Raw genomic sequence first — 18,155 nt, forward strand, 5'->3', positions numbered from 1 at the left:
TGTGAATGGTTGTTTGACTCAGCAGGTCAGGCCTGTGATGGACCAGGCTCAACGCTGCCCATTGAATAATGTCAGGTGGGTTTGGCTCCAGCCCCCAGGCAATCCTTAAAAGATAAGTGACACGGATAATGGATTGATGGATTATGCATATTCCGGAATCATGTTTGATGGTGACAAAAAACTTGATTTGCAGGATTCAGGGTAAACAATGCTTTGAGCCGTTTGGAGACCTGGAGGCAACAGGGTGGGCTACATACATGATGTGCAGAGATTTAATTTGCCCTTAAAAGTTTGTTCCATTTATAATTATATCATTTTTAATTGTTTCATTAAACCATAAACCTTTTTCAAGCATCAAACTGAACTTAACATCACAACCACATCACTTAATTGGATTGAAACCTTTTATTGCACATGTTATTATTCCTGGTCTAAGTAAAACCCCATCGACCATGAACATTTGTTTTTCATTAATAAATTAAAATACATAAACCTAAAAAATCATTGAACCATCTCTGTGTATGGCTTATAAGTAATTCTTACAGCTGTAAGAGGAAAAGGAAAAGCTACAATACATTTAAACAGGAAGCATAATTTTGAAGGAGCAGATAATACCAGTGCTGTTAAACACCTGGGGATTTCCATGTGACAACCAAGCGTCAGTATTGCTCTCACAGCATCCAAGGCTTTGCTGTGTGTTGTGTGCGTCCCTCAGCCTCCGAAGAGGAAGCCAAGCCGTATGTCCTAAGTAGAAAACATGGCTGCAAGTCTCTGTGCCAGCTGGCTCATGTCTCCTGGTGAAGTGAGGTGTGACAATAAATACACACTCCTTCACTAACTGCTAAGATAGCCAAAGCAAATACAGGCACTGAAACCCACTGATGTGTTTCATCTCACAATAGTCTTCATACCTGTGATGTGTGATTCCCATTCAGTGTTTGCTACTGCTATTCATATACAAAATTCACTACAAATATAAATCAGCACTATATATTTATATATATAAACTAGTATTCTGCAGAGCAACAATGGAGGTATCTACATTACTAAAGCTGCTACAAAACAGTGATTGTCACAAATCTAAACTTAGATATTTGACTGTTAGAGGTAAAAGGAATTTACTGTTTCTACTTCAACACTGACCTATTGTGGATGCTCATGTGGCATTTCTGTGAGTGATCATGTTTAATGTTTGTATATTATTTTTATAAGGAGATTTTATTTAGAAATAAAGGTGTTTCTAGTTTTCTTTGGACTAAACTCTGTGGTGTATGATTAAATGGTTAATGATTGTTTATTTGGTATATGATTATATATAGTGCAGATATTCCCAGTAAAGCTGGGATCAGACTAAATGATATTGTTTTTTTGTGGCAATGTCCTTCTACAAATTAGGGAAATACAGAAACAACATTTTGGTCTATATAAACAAATATGACTTGATTCAATTTGACAAGCATGGCCAGGGAATAGCAGTGAGCACCAGCCCCAACAATTTGCTGCTCTATCTTACGCATTACATTAGTGCTTTACAGTGAAGATCACTGCAAACAGGGCATCTCATGGAGTTACTACTATGTATTAGTTTGAAACCTCAAACCTAGTTTCTGATATCTACACTGTCCTCCAGGTTGCTCCTGACACCACAGTTCAGCATTAAGCCAGTTAGTCATGGAGACGTATCTTTCTTGTAAACTCATCAAGGGTTAGCTTAGGATTGTGTTTACTGACACCAGACTGTCATAAATCTATACGAGCTATAAAAGTGCGCCATGAGAAGAAATAACAATGACACTCTGGTGGTTGGAGATGAAACTGCACCTCGAGCCTGGTTCTCACTCCAGGTCTCCACTACATGTGCTTCCCCTGGAAGGCGCTCAGGTTGAAAGCCGTGTCCAGGAACCTCCTCAGCTCATTCAGGTGGGTGGACTTGTTCCCTGTTGCAGGCGCGGCTGCAGGGCCCCGTCCCACGTACCTGGAAGAAAACACTGAGGGCTCAAATCCATCACCAGATTCAATAACATATTCCTCCTGTTTGATTCAGACGAGACCCTCACCATATGTGTTTCTTGTTGGCCACCACTGTGAGGAAACGTGGCCTCACGTAATCATAGTAACCCATGTTCTTGTGCTCCTCCTGACACCAGACCAGCTCGGCGTTGGCAAACTTTTCTGCCTCTGCCCTGACCACGTCGAATGGGAATGGAGAGATCTGTGGGGGAAGCAGAAGAACAAGTGAAATAACTCAAACGCATCTCGCTCTTATTTTGAAATCCACAGTCCATGAGAAGCTCGGACAGAGTAGAGAGTGTAAACACCTGTTCAAGTCTGACAATGGCGACGTCACTCTCCAGATTGTGCAGCTTTCTCTCTTTAGCCAGCTCGTAGTAGACTTTACCAGTGCAGAAGATCACCCTCTTCACATGACCTGGGCTTTGATTTGCAGGACCCTCGTCAGGAATCAGCCTCTTGAATCTAGTGCCTGCAACCATTGAAAGTGGTGTGTAAGCTACAAAACATTTTTAGACATATTATCAAGTCACATTTCACAGAGAAAAAGTCAAACTTCACCTGTGGCGAGGTCATCGAAACTGGATCTTGCGTCCGGGTGCCTCAGCAGAGATTTAGGAGTAAAAACAATCAACTGTAGAGGAAAAACCACAAGAGCTTCTGTCAGTGACAAACAACAGATTGCTCCTGTCATCCGGATCTTCATCGCACGCACTGGTAAACTCCAGAGATAACGTTTTTATCTCTTTTCACGCTAATTTGCTGCCGCCATATAGCATCAGCATTGGGAAAACAAAACATTTCTTCAAAAATCAAATAAATAAAACCCTTTGCGCTCAGCCAACCAGGTCCAGACTTTTTCATAGAAAAAAAACAAACAATATTATCCCCTATTGGCCCTCTCACTAATTTGCTCGGGAAGTACTTTTCTCATGCTTCACAAAGCATCGCATTTATGTGCGACAGGGGATCAGTTAAGACATTCACTGTGGCTGGAAACCGAGACTGGAAAAGAGAGCAGTGCACATACAGAGAAGGGAAACAAGTTATTTCTCCCAACTTTATACCCAAAGTAGTTCTTCTCTAGGGGTTTCAAATATTAAATAAAGAACACAGAGAACCACATATGTTCTGTATGTGAGTAATTTGAATATAAAGGTAAATGGTTTGCATTTATATATATAGTTTTTTCTAGTATTGATGACCACTCACATGCCCAATCATGCAGCTGTAGCACTTTCTCTCTCACACATGATTCATACAGGGTTCACTATCTTGGCCGAGGACACTTTGGCATGCAGAATGAGGGAGATGGGGATCAAACCACTGACATTCTGGTAAATGGACAACACGCTCTACATCCTGAGCCACAGCGGCCCCATTATCACAAACTAAACTTGTTTTTGTAAATTATTTTTGAAGCATGGTTGTGATATATCATAACATAGTAATTTTGATTTCATTTTTATAATAAATTCCAGATTTTCATAGTTTAGACAGAATAATAACAACAAATGAGACAAACTTTATATTTTTTCAGTCAAATGTTGAGTGGCTGAAGACTTCACCAATGCTTCACAGATCATCTGGTATATTTGGGTACTAGTTAGTTAGTTAGTTAGTTAGTTAGTTAGTTAGTTAGTTAGTTAGTTAGTTAGTTAGTTAGTTAGTTAGTTAGTTAGTTATTTAGGTAGGTAGGTAGGTAGGTAGGTAGGTAGGTAGTCAATTTGTTAGTCCTCTTCGTCCCTTGAGGGGAATAAGGCAACGACCATCTGCCTCCATCTGGGGCTCCCCAGGGCTCTATGTTGGGCCTCTCCTCATGAAAAAAACATTTCTTTCAGCTCAGCCGTCACAGTTTGCCACCATGTTGTTTTGTGCCCAACTTCATGTCACCTTTTACTTCACGCCAGCATTCCGAGCCATAAAGGAGAACAGGTTTGACATTCATGTTGCAACGCCTTGGATTTTTCTTTGAGGGAAAGCAGTGGCTTGTATGTGTGATTTGAACGCAATAAAAGCAAAACATCGAATCACATCAATGGTTGAATGACGAGCAAGACACAGATGTAGTGAGGACAGTGTTACACTTTACCGGTTTTCTGAACGGCAGCAGAATCTGCCGTCTGAGCACATGACAGTAGTTAGCAGGCGTGGAGCAGTTCACCACGATCCAGTTGCAGTCATGCAGCTGCTGGACTTCAAAATCTCCATTAAACTCCTGGTTTTGAAAATAGAATATAAAATTTAAATTTGATCAACTATAAAAACAACAAAAAATGTATGTGCACAAAATCATTAAGTTACTGTAGGTTGCAGCGATGCTTCTTTCCACGCTTGAGCGCATCATTGCACTGTATCTATCTCTTTCTCCCTCTCTCTCTCACATGCACACACAGCGCAGAACGTTAATCCCCCAGTATGCTACCACTAATAGTTTGATCAATATCCCATTTGAAGATGAATCTAGGAAGCTTCTGCTGATGCTGTGGTTCCCTCCGTGAATGTTCCTGTGAACGAGCAAACCCTTCGCCTTGACTCACTGCTGAATACCAACCCTTTGGAGGGCACATTCAAAAGACCCTTAAGCTCCAGAGACATTGGCAATCATCACTTAAGCAGTCGTGACATCAGCATAGCCATTAAAACAGGAAGCTGTTTGATGTTAACTACAGTGCACTGTCAAATTCTTTGACATTTATCATTGGGTAATAACTGTAATGTAAATTGTACATGTGACCATACAGGGAAGTGATCGGGGTCGTCTTTGCTCATCTGCAGGAAGCGTTCAGGTCGAGCTGACGAATGTTCAGGACCCTGAGGACAGAAGACGAAAGGAGCACGACACGTGATGAGAGAATGGAAGAGGAATTTCCACATGTGGTTGATAAATAAATTCAAGTTGATCTATAAAGGCAACAGATGGACTTTATAAAAACAACTGGTCGTGTTTCTATTCTCACCATTCCCTCCATCCCATGTGGCAGCAGGAGGATGATACCATTGTTGCGGACCCACTTGGCCTGGCCCGAGCTGATGAACTGGTCGATGATACACTGGGCGGTGTTGTGAAAGTCACCGAACTGAGCCTCCCATAGGATCAGAGCATTTGGATTGGCCATGGCGAAGCCGAGCTCAAATCCTAAAATTACAATCATCATCAAGCAGAGCAAAAAAAATCGATTATAAAAGTCTTTAACTCGCTGTGTAGCCGGAGCCACTTCACCCTTACCCAGCACTCCGTACTCTGACAGGGAGCTGTTGCACACAGTGTAGGGAGCCTGGTCGGCCCACAGGTGGTTCATGGGAACACATGTGCGTTTGTCCACCTCTTGGTCGTGAAGAACATGATGACGGTGACTGAAAAACACAAGAGAGACAGGAAGAACTGAAACTTGCAAACAGAAAATAACTACTGTTACATATGGAACTAGTTAATTTTTCTGGTATATGCATTCTAAAAAGATTAAATGATGAATCCATTATTGAAATGAAGACTAAATATTTCAATAATAGTATTTAGGGAAACAAAACAAAGTGTGTTAAGACCAAGACCAATTCAGACCAATCCTGCCACATTTTCTGTACAAGCTGTTATTCAATGATGCCGGGGAAAACAACAGGTTTACTACACACGGACACACGGACACACAAACACACTCTACAGCCTCGTGTTTCAGCCACCGACAGCCCTCCATGAAGAGTACCCTCCTCTCTCCTGATCTTCAGGCAGCGTGAGACCCAACAAGAGCTGATGGGAGCAAAGAGCCGAGTGTTAACAAGTTCTGCCAGTCGGCTCACTCACGGTGCAGGAATCAACCCCTTAAAACCAGCACGATCAGACAATCACTTAAAGCCCTTTAACATCACTCTAATAACGTCCACACAAACAGACACACACACACACACACTAGGCTTACACAGAGCAAGAGGTTATGTAATTGTCAGGCGGAACGACTGCAGGAAATAGCAAAAATCTATTGATTATAATCTTGAATCTGATATATTACTTCCTAGAAGATTAGACGATCATGATTTCAGACCTCTGAATAATACCATCCATAATTATGGACTAATGAGGCCACATAATGTACTGCATAATTGTTGTGTTTGATCCTTGCTCCACATTTTGCTGGATATACATTTTCACTACAAGAAACCCTTTGATGCTCGAAGAGAATCGAGAGCATCCAGCATTAATTGAGTTAATGTAATTTCCTGTCTCATTTTTTCAATCCAGTTCCACATATTCCAAAGAGGACACACAAAAAAAATAAGTATACGAGCATGAGGTCTTTCTCTGGGATTTCCTCATAGACGGTACCCAACTCTCATCTTTCTGGTATTTTAAACGCTGGCAAAAAAACAAACACACTGTTCCTCTGCCTGGGGGCCCCATTAGTCAGGGGATAGGGGTGCACGATGCCACGCATGCAACCCAGCCAAACACAACGACTGAATCCATTAGTCCACACTGTTACGTACATCACAGAAACGCAAGCAGGTCCGCTCAACTGGAACGTGCCAATATGCTCAGCTCCTAAGATGGGAAACGAGGGTAGAGAGGGGGGGGATGAAAAATATTGTAGGTGGAGGAAAGAAAATAGCGATAAAGGGAGGTAAAGTACAGCCGGAGTGAAGTGGCAAGAAAAAGGATACAACCTGGGGAAAAAACAACAGGTGACAGCGAGATGAAGGGTGTGTGTAGCACTCAAGTGTTTTGTTTTTTTGCAGGTCAGGGAAATTGCCCGATTGGAGAGGACAGTGAAATGTGAGAAGTGGATATCAGCTGTAAATGCGAGGGAGAAGACAAAAGCCCCGTAGCCTCTGGTTAGTTAGTGTGATGTATGTCGCGGCGAGGTGGAGGGGAGCCGGTGTCAGTAGAGATGAGATGCTGGAGAAATGATAAAGGACAGATGAGACAGGCGCAGTGAGGGTGGGGGGGGGGAGCTGGCTTTGTTCATGTGTCACTCGTTCCCTCCATACCATGACAACACCATGTGGGCTTCACAGATCTCAGGAGACAGCGCTGACGTCTTCTGTCTGACAGACTCACTGTGCCACTACACCCCCACCACCCAGCTTCTTAATTCCCTATCTGCATGAGAGTGTTTTTTTTTTTGCACTTTATCTCAGGTCAGGCGTGATAACCCTGACACACTCAACAAATGTGCCAGTTGGAAATAGTACATTTGGGACAATCTCAAGTTGAGAGTCATTGTAGAGCTGATGGCACAATATTAAAGTCCCACTCCAGCAGCTTATTACTTCTTTCTTCCTCCAAATTACATATTCAAAAGGAGTGTTATGAAAACTTTTGACTCACGGTCTTAACTGTTGCAGTATTAAGGTGTAAATATTTGCAGTGGAACGGTGGAAATACTCAGCCATGATGCTCAAAATCGGTCTTTTGCCGATGTAGCCTAAGTTGTCAATGCGACCAACATCAGGGGAATGCTGATGACCCAGAGGATGTGCATTATGATATGAAAGGCATTTAACATGTTTAAAAACTAGATTTTCACTAAAGGGAAAAATTGAATTATAGGTTTTCCAATATTGTCATACGCTTAAGAGTTCACTCTATAAGGTACACCTTCAAAAGCTAATGTAGTCAAATCCAACTGTGATGCCATAAGTGCAACCTTTACAATTACATAATAATTACTCAGGTTGTAGTTTGTAAACATATTTCATTACTGACTACTATGAACGAACTGCTCTCTGACAGTGACAACAAGTTTTATATAATATTCCTGAATGTTGAATTTGTGGCAGATTTATTGCAATGGATAGATGAAACTATATAAGTTTACCTAATTATGCGACTGTATTTTACAATATGGAAAATGTATGCAAAACCTGATGGAGCTGTGCTCATGTTCTTGAAGCTGAAAGTTGATAAGCAATGATACTGACGGCTCACCCAGCCCCAACACTTCCTTTTAAAGCTAGATAAAGCTAATTCTTGGTTTGTGTGTGAGCTCATTCATAAGAGGAGAAACTATGACTCCCACAGGGATTTATAAGCTTTAAAAATCACAGTGAGAAAAAAATCAATATACTTAAAACACTGTTTATTCAATAACTACCCTTAAGGTTTCTTGCCGTGCTGGTAGCAGGCGATCCTTGTAGTGGATGATAATTCTAGCAGACATGGAGGTTTAAAAAAACAGTAATATAAATCCTAGCAAAGGAAGGATTAAGTTTTAAGTTGTGTTGACATGGACTCACCTAAAGGTGCCCCTCTCCACATCCTGCCCACTGAGTCGCACATGAATGCCATCTTTGAGGAGGGAACCAAAGGCCATGTACTCTCCTAGAGCCCAGTCCATCTGACGATTCTTCACCAGGTCTGCACGACCTCGCAGGATACGAGACACGCCTGGACACATGTGATGTCTTAAAAAAAACATGGAGAGGGGCTACAGAACACAATGAATTCATCTGATAAGGTAATGTATATACAGGTGACCGGCTTTAATTGACTTGTGTCATACCTGTAAAAAGAAATAGTTAAAAAATTAAGTATTTACTGCAGAGAGGTTTGTGTTCTACTAACCTAAAGCATATCATTCAGGGGCATGTCTCCTATATGGCCGTCAAGTGTGGTCTTCTGTCTTTGTGTCAATTTCTAGTTCAGTTTGGTGTATCTCAGAATTAGGGTATGGTCACACATATGCAAAGGGTAAACTGCCTGTATTTTATATAGAGCTTTTCTAGTCTTGATGACCACTCAAAGCACTTAACAGTACAGTTTGCCCTTCACCCACTGACACACACATTCATACAGTGCATCTATGGGCAGCACTCTTTTCTATGAGAGGCCATTCGGGGTTCAGCATCTTGCTCAGGGATCGAACCACCCAACCTTCTCGTTGGAGGACGCCCGCTATATCCCTCAGCCACAGTCGCCTCAAGACAAATGTGAAGTGAATATCCGAAGTGAAGCTACACTTTGATTTGTCTCACCTCAAAAGCAAATGTTTTACTTACCCCTGCTCTCACAGATTGAAAGTGAGCAGAAGGTAAATGTTTGCTAATGTGTGACCTGGTCATATTGGTAAAATCACTATTCCTGCACAAAGCCACTAGCCTCACCAGAGTGAATCTTAAAGTCTTCCAGAGGCACGGAGCTGGCAGTCTGGCCAATGTGCTGCAGAACCTTCTCCTCCAGGCCCGTGTAGACACAGCTCATACTCTTGGGTTCTCCCTCCGCTGTGAAGAAATCTAGAGAGAGAGCGACGGCTTCACTTCATCAAGAACAGCAAGTATTCACAGACAAAGAAGAAAATGTTTCAAAGGGTTTTACCGGGCCAGGGGGAGTCGAGCCACTGTCGGATAAGTAAGATCTTTTCATCCTTGGAGCTGGTGTATGCCTCCTCACATATCTTGTCATATTTGGCAACTTCTTCCTGCAACAAAATGTGGTATCACACATAATGAAAGGACTGCACCTGAATAATCAAAGTGTTTAGCTGAGTCGAAGACAAAGAGAAAATATTGTAGGAGGGGAAGGAGGAGGACCACTGACAGTAATGGTTCTGCCCTGCTATATGACAAACGAGGCTTGTGCAAAACTCCAAATACCAAACGATGTCCATCAACAGCCACGAACTAGCACACCACAGAGGCACTGCAGTAATTCTGGGTGTGGTGTAAAAAAAACTGTTCAGAATGGATGTTGTGATCAAAGTTTATGGTTTGGATGAAGAACCCGAGCAGCTCCACTGAATGGTGCAAGAAACTGAGGTATACTTCAACTTCATTGAGCAATATATACTCCATGAGAGGGATTGTGAGCCGAGGAACTTTGTCAGTAAATTGAAACTCAAATACAGCAGCGCTGGCACAATATATAGTTACTCAAAGGCCTGGGTAATATCTATGTGTGATTTAATACGCTATAGTCCTGCAGATGGTGATATCAAATAAAACAGAATGCAGGATGAGCTACCAATATACACTATATTTAACAAGAGCAAACCACACTAGATCACAAACCTCGTATTCCTGCAGTGTCACCACTCCCTCAGCGATCAGCTTGTCAGAGTACTTCTTCAGCACATGCTCCTGCCGATGGATCTGTTTGTACATCAGCGGCTGAGTGAACATGGGCTCGTCCATCTCGTTATGTCCAAAACGTCTGTAACAAACCTGTAAAAGAACACACCAACCTTAAGAACCCAGGATAAGCTTTAATATATAGTTGTTGATCAATTCAAACTTGACTGTGACAAACCAGGTCAATGACCACATCCTTGTTGAAGGTGGTCCTCCACTCTGACGCAACCCGACAAACGTACATGACGGCCTCGGGGTCGTCGGCATTCACGTGGAAGATGGGCGCGTTGACAACCCGAGCAACATCAGTGGGGTAAGGAGAGGAGCGGGCGACCCGGGGGTCAGAGGTGAACCCAATCTGGGAGGCAACAGACATTAAACATTACTTTGTTCCACTGTGATTGGGCAAAAGCATGTAGAATACTACAACTTTGACAACTTTTTTAATACGTTTCTATCTTACATTTAACTTACCATCATTATTTTGACATAACTGTGTAAAGCAAATGTAGCAGGAGCAGTTATTACACCAGTAGGATAATTATTATGAGTATGAATATGACTATGAGTAAGAACATTTAAATTAATGTGAGATTGAGATTGAGTATGTATGAGAATGAGCGTAAATCTATATATGAGAATAATAATGAATATGAATAGGAGTATGGAAATAAGAGTATGCTTAAGTATAACTGTGAGTATGAAAATTAAAATGAGTGAGTATGAGTATGAGTACAATATGAGTATGAGTATAAAAATCAGTGTATGAGCAGGTGTCTGACTATGCCTCTGAGTATGGGTATAAGTTAGTATGAGAATGAGGATAAGGGTAAGTATGAGAATGTTTATCAGTATGTGTACGAGTATTACTCCCTTAACTATTGTCATGTGAGCAAATGTGCCCGGTCACATGTTACAGTGACATGGATCTCTCCAGTACCTGGTTATTGACCACCACATGGATTGTACCATGTGTCGTGTAGGAGGGGAGCTCACTTAAGTGGAAGGTCTCATACACAACTCCTTGTCCTGCAAAAGCAGCATCTCCATGAATCAGGATGGACATGACCTGGGGACACAAATCACATCACAGACTCAACAGGTGGAAACCCATTGCTACTGGGATTCCAAAACATAAACTCAGCCGTTGTGTACGTGGCATAATAATCTTGACCTTCTTTCCCTCTGTGTCTCCTCTGTAGAACTGCTCAGCTTTGGCCTTTCCCTGAACCACTGGATCCACTGCCTCCAGGTGGGAGGGGTTGGCCATGAGCGACAGCGTGATGTTCTTGTCAGTCTCACGGTTAATCCTCTCGTGGTACATCCCGAGGTGGTATTTAACATCACCTGAACCCTACAGGTACAAGTGAAGATCAAGTTGTATTCCCAGAAGGCTCTTCTCTGATAGTTTCCCATCTATTCAGATATTAGCAGCTACCTCACCTCATCAGATGCCTCTAACTTAGGGTCAAACTGGCAGAAGATCTGGTCCAGGTCCTTACGGATCACGTTAGCGAGGACATTCAATCGACCTCTGGAAATATAGTTTACAAAATCCATATCAGACATGGGAGGAGAGTTACAGGCTGCATACATACAGTAAAATGAACTGAAAGGTGAGAGACAGTGTAATGCAAATTACCGATGTGGCATCCCCATGATCACACTGTCGATGCCCGCCTCACTCGATTTGTCAATGATGCTTTTCAGAGCAGGGATTAACACTTCACAGCCCTCGAGACCAAAACGTTTCTCTGAAGACCACTTCCTGGCCAGGAAGTCCTCAAACCTAAACAGAAAAAAGTTCAGTTTATAACAACTAAGACATAAGGTTCATAACTGCAGTTATTGTATGATATTAAATGATACATATTTGTCGGGTTTCCCTTTCCTCTAGTGTTTTATAGTTTTTTTATGAATTTAAAAGTCCACAGTTAAGGAAGCTCCTCCCCTAGGCCTTAAAGAGACAGAAGCTGAACCAAGTGTTTCAGACGGAGGCTGAAAAGAGGAGCTGCAGCAGTGGACAGTTTGAAGAAACGTATGCGTTTTCTGAACATTAAAGCATGTAAACCTTTTCCAGTAATAACACACATTCAAATCTTTGAACCTGGATATAAGCACAACAGATCTCTTTTAATGCACCGCCCAGTAAAGTATTTTTCAACATCAAGAGGGTTTAAACATTAAACGTTTTTTATAGGTAACCTTCTGTGTATACAGGATATTAGCATATACAAATTTACTATACTTGAAACTAGCACAAAGAATAAATATGTCACAGTAGACGAATATGCAGAACATAATAATAGGTAGATCACCTGCAGGAACCTCCGGTGACTTCTAGGATAATTTATCAAGAATGAAAATGAGCTCACATGAAGAATAGGGTGTTTATCTTTCAAAATAAACAGACGCACAACAGTTGTGATTATGTTACGCAAGTCCTTGATGTGAGCTATAATTTAAAGGTGAAGTATTGCGCTGTCACCAGAGTGTACATTGGAAAATGTTTTGTCACTGCTGACCGTGTGGATCTGACCAGGCGGGCGAGCAGAGTTCTCTTTTCAGCATTAGTGAACTGCAAGATCCCTGGAGTCTCAAACTTCTGACGGATCCACTGACACTGGTCCACGTTGTTTATGAACATGAATTCCATCCCTATGTGACCACAGTAGGATGTCTGAAAAAAGAGATATCAAAAAAATACAACATTCTAATAGTGACATATCCATGCGTTCTGGCTTTCCTTAGCAGAAAAATGTTTGGACGCAAACAAAAAATACCTCTAGTCTGCGTATGATTTCTCTCAGAGGAAGAGTGGTGTTTCCTCCTCCGATGAAGGTGGTAGGGGGAAGCTGGAAGCTCTTGTCCAAGTCAGACTCATCAAGACCATAGAAACCTGTAATAATACCATGTGAAACATGGTTAGGCCGACCTACGGCACATATTATATGCATATGTAATAAACCACATCTTCCATTTCCAATCAATATTGTCTCCTTCTCATACAGTCTGCCAAATTCAAATGTTATGCAGAAGAATGAAGCTCTTTGTGTCCGGGGAGATCTTTTATAAAGTAATTTATTAAGGCTTTAGACAGAGTTCAAAGATTAAGACCAATAAAAAGCTAAAACAAAAGTTCCTTTTCAGCACAATAATATTAATTTTAAAGAAACATGATTTCATCCCTGTTGTTGTGTAGTGACATGGAAATTTGATATATTTTGACGGTAGAGATCTTGAATTCACTTCATCTCATATCATGTGAACGAAGCAGACAACATGTTTTATTATTATTATTACTGTGATATACTATGATCATTATTTAATCATGGATATTTAAATAACTTGATTAGTTGATGAGGTTGGTCAGTTATGAAGCAAAATTGGGATGGATATATTTCTCATTTAACTAAATGATTAACCAATCCATCAAAAAGTATAATAACCAAAAGATAAATTGAAAACGAGAATACTAATTAGCTGCAGCTCTAAATGAGACTGTACTGCTGCCTCAGAACTCTGAGCAGACGTCTGCAGCGAATGAACTGACAAAACTCAGAACGTATTAATCAGACTTGATTAATTTGATGACAAAACGTGTAAGAATAAAGGTTGGGCAAAAAATACCTAACTATTAGCCAGAGTGTGGGAGCCCAGAGGAGCAAAGGAGATACACTATTAAAGCATCAGTATTGGAAGCCTCACATCTGCTCGGACAAAACCCACCTGAGAGAGCTGCTCAAACTCAAGACCACAAGCAACATAAGAGGAGACAGGTGCAAATCATATCAGGAAACCAGGAAAGATAAAAGGGGCCAGGAATAGACTCGTGCACTATCGGCCGAGCAAATAAGGGGCTGTGGAGCCTATCATTAACTTTCATTATAGGAGCTAGAGCCCTGATGACAATACATAATGCAACGCTATGTCCTGATCACGGATAACTTCAGAAACCAAGTCTCTCTCTCGGTTTCTGTCTCTCTCTCCTCTTTACTGGATATTACTGTACCTCTCTACCACATCGTTTCCCCTTCAGTCAGCTAAATAAAATGAAGAAAGACACCAGCTCGGCCTGAGATGGCGTTTTGCTGACCAACCCGTATACGGACTTGTCAGAGGACATGATGGAGCCTTTAATACTTTCATGTTCTTGGGTCTGATGAGCTACGCAGCCCTGGATTGGAAATGTGTGTATGGGTATAAATTCACTGGAAAAATAAAAATATTTTATTTATAAAATAATAATTCATATAATTATGAAGAAGAGGAGGCGTTTGAAGTATAAGCCAGTCAAAGAGAATACTATGCTTTTAACTGAAGTATTTTAACCCAACATATCTCCTGAGTTAATTAGAAGAAGTCTCATCAGCATATAAACTGCCTGTGGGTCTATTCATTTACTTTCTTAAAAGGGGATATAAGAAGGAACTACACCTCTCATATACAAAGTCTACACAGTAAAATGTATAATTAAACCAGTAGTTAAACTTTATATATCTATTCTATTTATAACTCAAGTATTAATAACACTAACTGCTCATTTCAACAGTTAGTGTTAGTGTTATTAGTGTGACGTGCACCTAATTTATCGATGGTAGTGATCAGGTCCGAGGGAACGAAGGAGTCCAGGTCAGCATCCAGGATTCCCAAAGGGTCTAACTGTGCAACATGGTGACCACGGATCTGCTCAGAGAGATGAAGATGAGAAAGAAGAGGAGGAGAGAATCAGGTAAAAAAGAATAAGAAGTCACTACCAGGAGAGACTACTTGGTAAATCTACAATGGGCTGCAGACCTCATGATGCTGACGAGTATTGACAACTGGACAAAAAGAGCTAACACTTGCTTATAGGTCAACAACTCCATTGAGGTGCTTTAATGTGCATGTACGCACACAAAAACACACACACACACACACACACACACACACACACACACACACACACACACACACACACACACACACACACACACACACACACACACACACACACACACACACACACACACACACACACACACACACACACACACACACACACACACACACACACACACACACACACACACACACACACACACACACGGACTCCACCAGGCTGGGAATAGAAGTGACGCCATTGCCAAAATACAGAATTTAATAAATCCCTCGGATAGTTCCTTGGATTAATTTGAGAGCGAGGGGAAATGTTACCACCTGTTTTGTTGAAGCAAACTCTTTGATATTTCCATTTTGAAAAAGCAGTCGGGCTAAGTAGGTTAGACTTAATCTGCCAATTTGCATAGCCTCGCGAATAGACAAACAAATCGTGTATTCCTTTTAATGAAAGGACACAAACAGCTCCCAATGCCGGTCACATCTGTCACAGCAAGCCAAGTTGATTTGTTTTATGAATTTTTCACACACACACACACATTGGAGATACAAATAGTCAGCCAGTTCAAGACAGATGATATCTTAATTCAGTACACACACACACTGCTTTGAGATTTAAACAGATGCCCATGAGATATGAGACCAATCTTGTAATTTGTAAATAACACAAGTCAACATTACAGAGGCTGATTCATGTGTGTGTCTGTATACATGTGTGTTGCTCACAGTCGGGCAGGGTGAGCGTGCACTAACCTGGTAGGCTCTAATGAGAGTGTGCACGGCCAGGTGGTCGTCTACCACTTTCTGTGCCATGTCTGGTGAGTGGGACAGAACTCGGCCCTGGAGCAGAGCGGAGGGGCGTCCTTCACCCGCCTCGCCAGACGGGCTGGAGGCCTGGATGCTGCGGAAGAATGTGTCCCAGGACTAGAGGAGAGAGGGAGGCAGATCCAACTGAGGTAATGAGGTTCATCTCAGACATGGGCCAAACATGTCCTGCTAGCAGTGGACTGTAAGGTGTCTCAGGGTTTTCTTAACTCAAGGTGAGAGTGTGGAGAGGGAGGAAAACTGTCTAGGGGCTGACATCTCATCTTGGATATTTACAGCTACAGTATATTTGCACATTTCAGAGGCAGTCCAGCTACCAGTACAGTACACCCAAGTGCTGGTTTATCATGTGCCCACTGGACAGAGATCTGCAGAACTGTCACACAACACTGGCAACTACACCAAAATCAGTGTATCTGTTAAACCATCTAGATGCTCCACATTGTTTCTTCTGTAAACTTCCTCTCGTGGGCAAAATAAAAATTGTATTTTATTAGTGGTGATTAGTGGTGAGATTGACTGATATCCGTGAATGATTGGCACACATGTTGCAAACGGTTACCTCGTGGACGTTTTTATGATCCTCCAGCCAGGCAAAGTACATCTCCTCCATATAGCTGGAGCTGCCGGCCACCGCTGAGGGAACAGGCGCAGCCCCGGAGGAGCAGCCTCTCCTGGGATCGACCCAGCGGCGCCTGCAGGCCGGGGCCCCTCCACCACACCCGCGCAACCACTGGCTTCCCCCTGCACATCTGCCTCGCAGCACACCCGCTAACGCCCGCAGCTGACTCATGACTGGAGGAAGAGGAAAGATGGATTCATTTTTGGATTGACAAACATTTTGACCAGCAGCATTCATCAGTGGTTCTGACGCCAAACAGCATTTTCTGCAGTGATTGTAGGTTACGCATAATTTTTGCGCAGACTCGTTTTGTATGAAATAACCTTTAAGAGCGTTATATTTACATCGAGCTTCCTATTTCAGTGCAGCAAAACATCTGAGCTGCAACTCAGTGCACGAAGCACAGACGGCACGTAACGACCTGCGCGTCTGTTCCTGCGCAAAGACGCTCCAGCTACAGAATGCGCGTAACCAAGTGAGCGGCGCAGTGTGACTTGCTCCTCACCTGGTTCCTGCTTGATGCTTTAGTGTTTGCTTCGGGGCTGCAGCGCCATTAGCCTACCCACACTCAAAAACACTGTCTATTTCATTCTGGGTCTGAAACCACTAATCCCTCAACGTCAACACAAATCCCCCATAATCCACCCCTGCTCGTCTCTGACACTGCAGGAGCGCAGCGGTGTCACCGGAGGGAGGACACAGGACAGTGGTTTCAAAGAGTCGCGTGTGGTTTTTGTTTATTTGGAGAAGTTGCATTTACCTTAGACCGCACTGCTCCTTGACTCTACTGGCATCGCCGAAGTAGGACAGGTAGCTGAGAAGGTGACACACGTCCGAGAGCTAGCAGCCAAGTCGGTGTGGACACGCCCCCCCCCCTGCCACACGCACGCACGCACACACGCTCACCGTGTCAGGTGGTGCATCCCATACAAAACCAAACGCACCGGATCAGACACAGGGAGAAGAAAACGATGAATTGATTCATTAGTAAATCAATAAAAATGTTTCTTGATAAGTTTCTCTTAAGTGCTATAAATAAAAACACACCAGTCCATTATCATAGTTATAATCAATACACTTTTATCCTGTCATATCAGGCCCCTCCCTTAATGCATTTCGACATTAACTGTAATAATAATAAAAATATCAACACAGGAATCTGTTAATTATGGTCTAGGTTTGTGGTGTTTTGTTTATAATAGCAATCAGATGTACAATCAATATACTTACTTTAATCCTGTCCTGCCAGGCCCCTCCACACACACACACAACTTACATCACACATATGTTTCTCCCCTCAGTGTTAATTATATGACCCAATTAAACTTTTATAGAGGCTGAACCTCAGACACTTGAGCAAGTGGTTTCTGATTGATGGGCTTCTACCTTGAGTGGGTTAAACAATAAGATAATTGGCCCTCCCCCTCGCTCCCTCATTCCAGCCTCCTTCCTTTCCCCTCCACCACTGCTCTCCTCCTCCTCCTCCTCCTCCTTATCGAGATTTTCATCATTCATACTTGGAGGCACGGGAGGAACAGTATTATCCATCATGACAAAGCACACCACTGAAAATGAGGTAGGGAAAAGGGAGTGGGAACAAGTTGTAAGAGGATCAACAAGACAGAAAACAGTGTAGGTCTAGATATAATAGGATCCCTTTATCCACAGCATTAGTGAAGTATACCTGTTGTTTTTAAAGTTGGTATATCAAATTGATGCACAAAATCTTCTTTTAACAACGCAAAATGTCTCATTTAAC

General features: G+C 42.2%; 1 protein-coding gene across 2 annotated transcripts; it reads right to left on the reverse strand.

The window, feature by feature from the left end:
* Positions 1–390: 390 nt before the first annotated feature.
* ogdhl (oxoglutarate dehydrogenase L) lies at positions 391–17,256 on the reverse strand. 2 transcript variants are annotated; one of them, XM_062400843.1, is made up of 23 exons: positions 17,157–17,256; positions 16,337–16,569; positions 15,703–15,873; positions 14,655–14,757; positions 12,855–12,970; positions 12,597–12,751; positions 11,714–11,860; positions 11,515–11,605; positions 11,246–11,425; positions 11,012–11,140; positions 10,250–10,429; positions 10,012–10,164; positions 9,320–9,422; positions 9,109–9,237; positions 8,242–8,392; positions 5,240–5,367; positions 4,971–5,149; positions 4,753–4,824; positions 4,103–4,228; positions 2,572–2,644; positions 2,319–2,482; positions 2,058–2,212; positions 391–1,975 (listed from the first exon to the last, which is right to left on the reverse strand). In XM_062400843.1, the coding sequence occupies exons 2-23, from the start codon at positions 16,565–16,567 to the stop codon at positions 1,852–1,854; spliced, it is 3,060 nt and encodes a 1,019-aa protein (XP_062256827.1). In that variant the 5' UTR covers positions 16,568–16,569; positions 17,157–17,256; the 3' UTR covers positions 391–1,851. The 2 variants fall into 2 exon arrangements, with proteins under 2 accessions (XP_062256827.1, XP_062256828.1); XM_062400844.1 differs by lacking the exon at positions 17,157–17,256 and adding an exon at positions 16,902–17,013.
* Positions 17,257–18,155: the final 899 nt, after the last annotated feature.

The sequence above is a fragment of the Platichthys flesus genome, chromosome 12 (genome assembly GCF_949316205.1).
Source record: "Platichthys flesus chromosome 12, fPlaFle2.1, whole genome shotgun sequence".
NCBI classification, from domain to species: Eukaryota; Metazoa; Chordata; class Actinopteri; order Pleuronectiformes; family Pleuronectidae; genus Platichthys; species Platichthys flesus.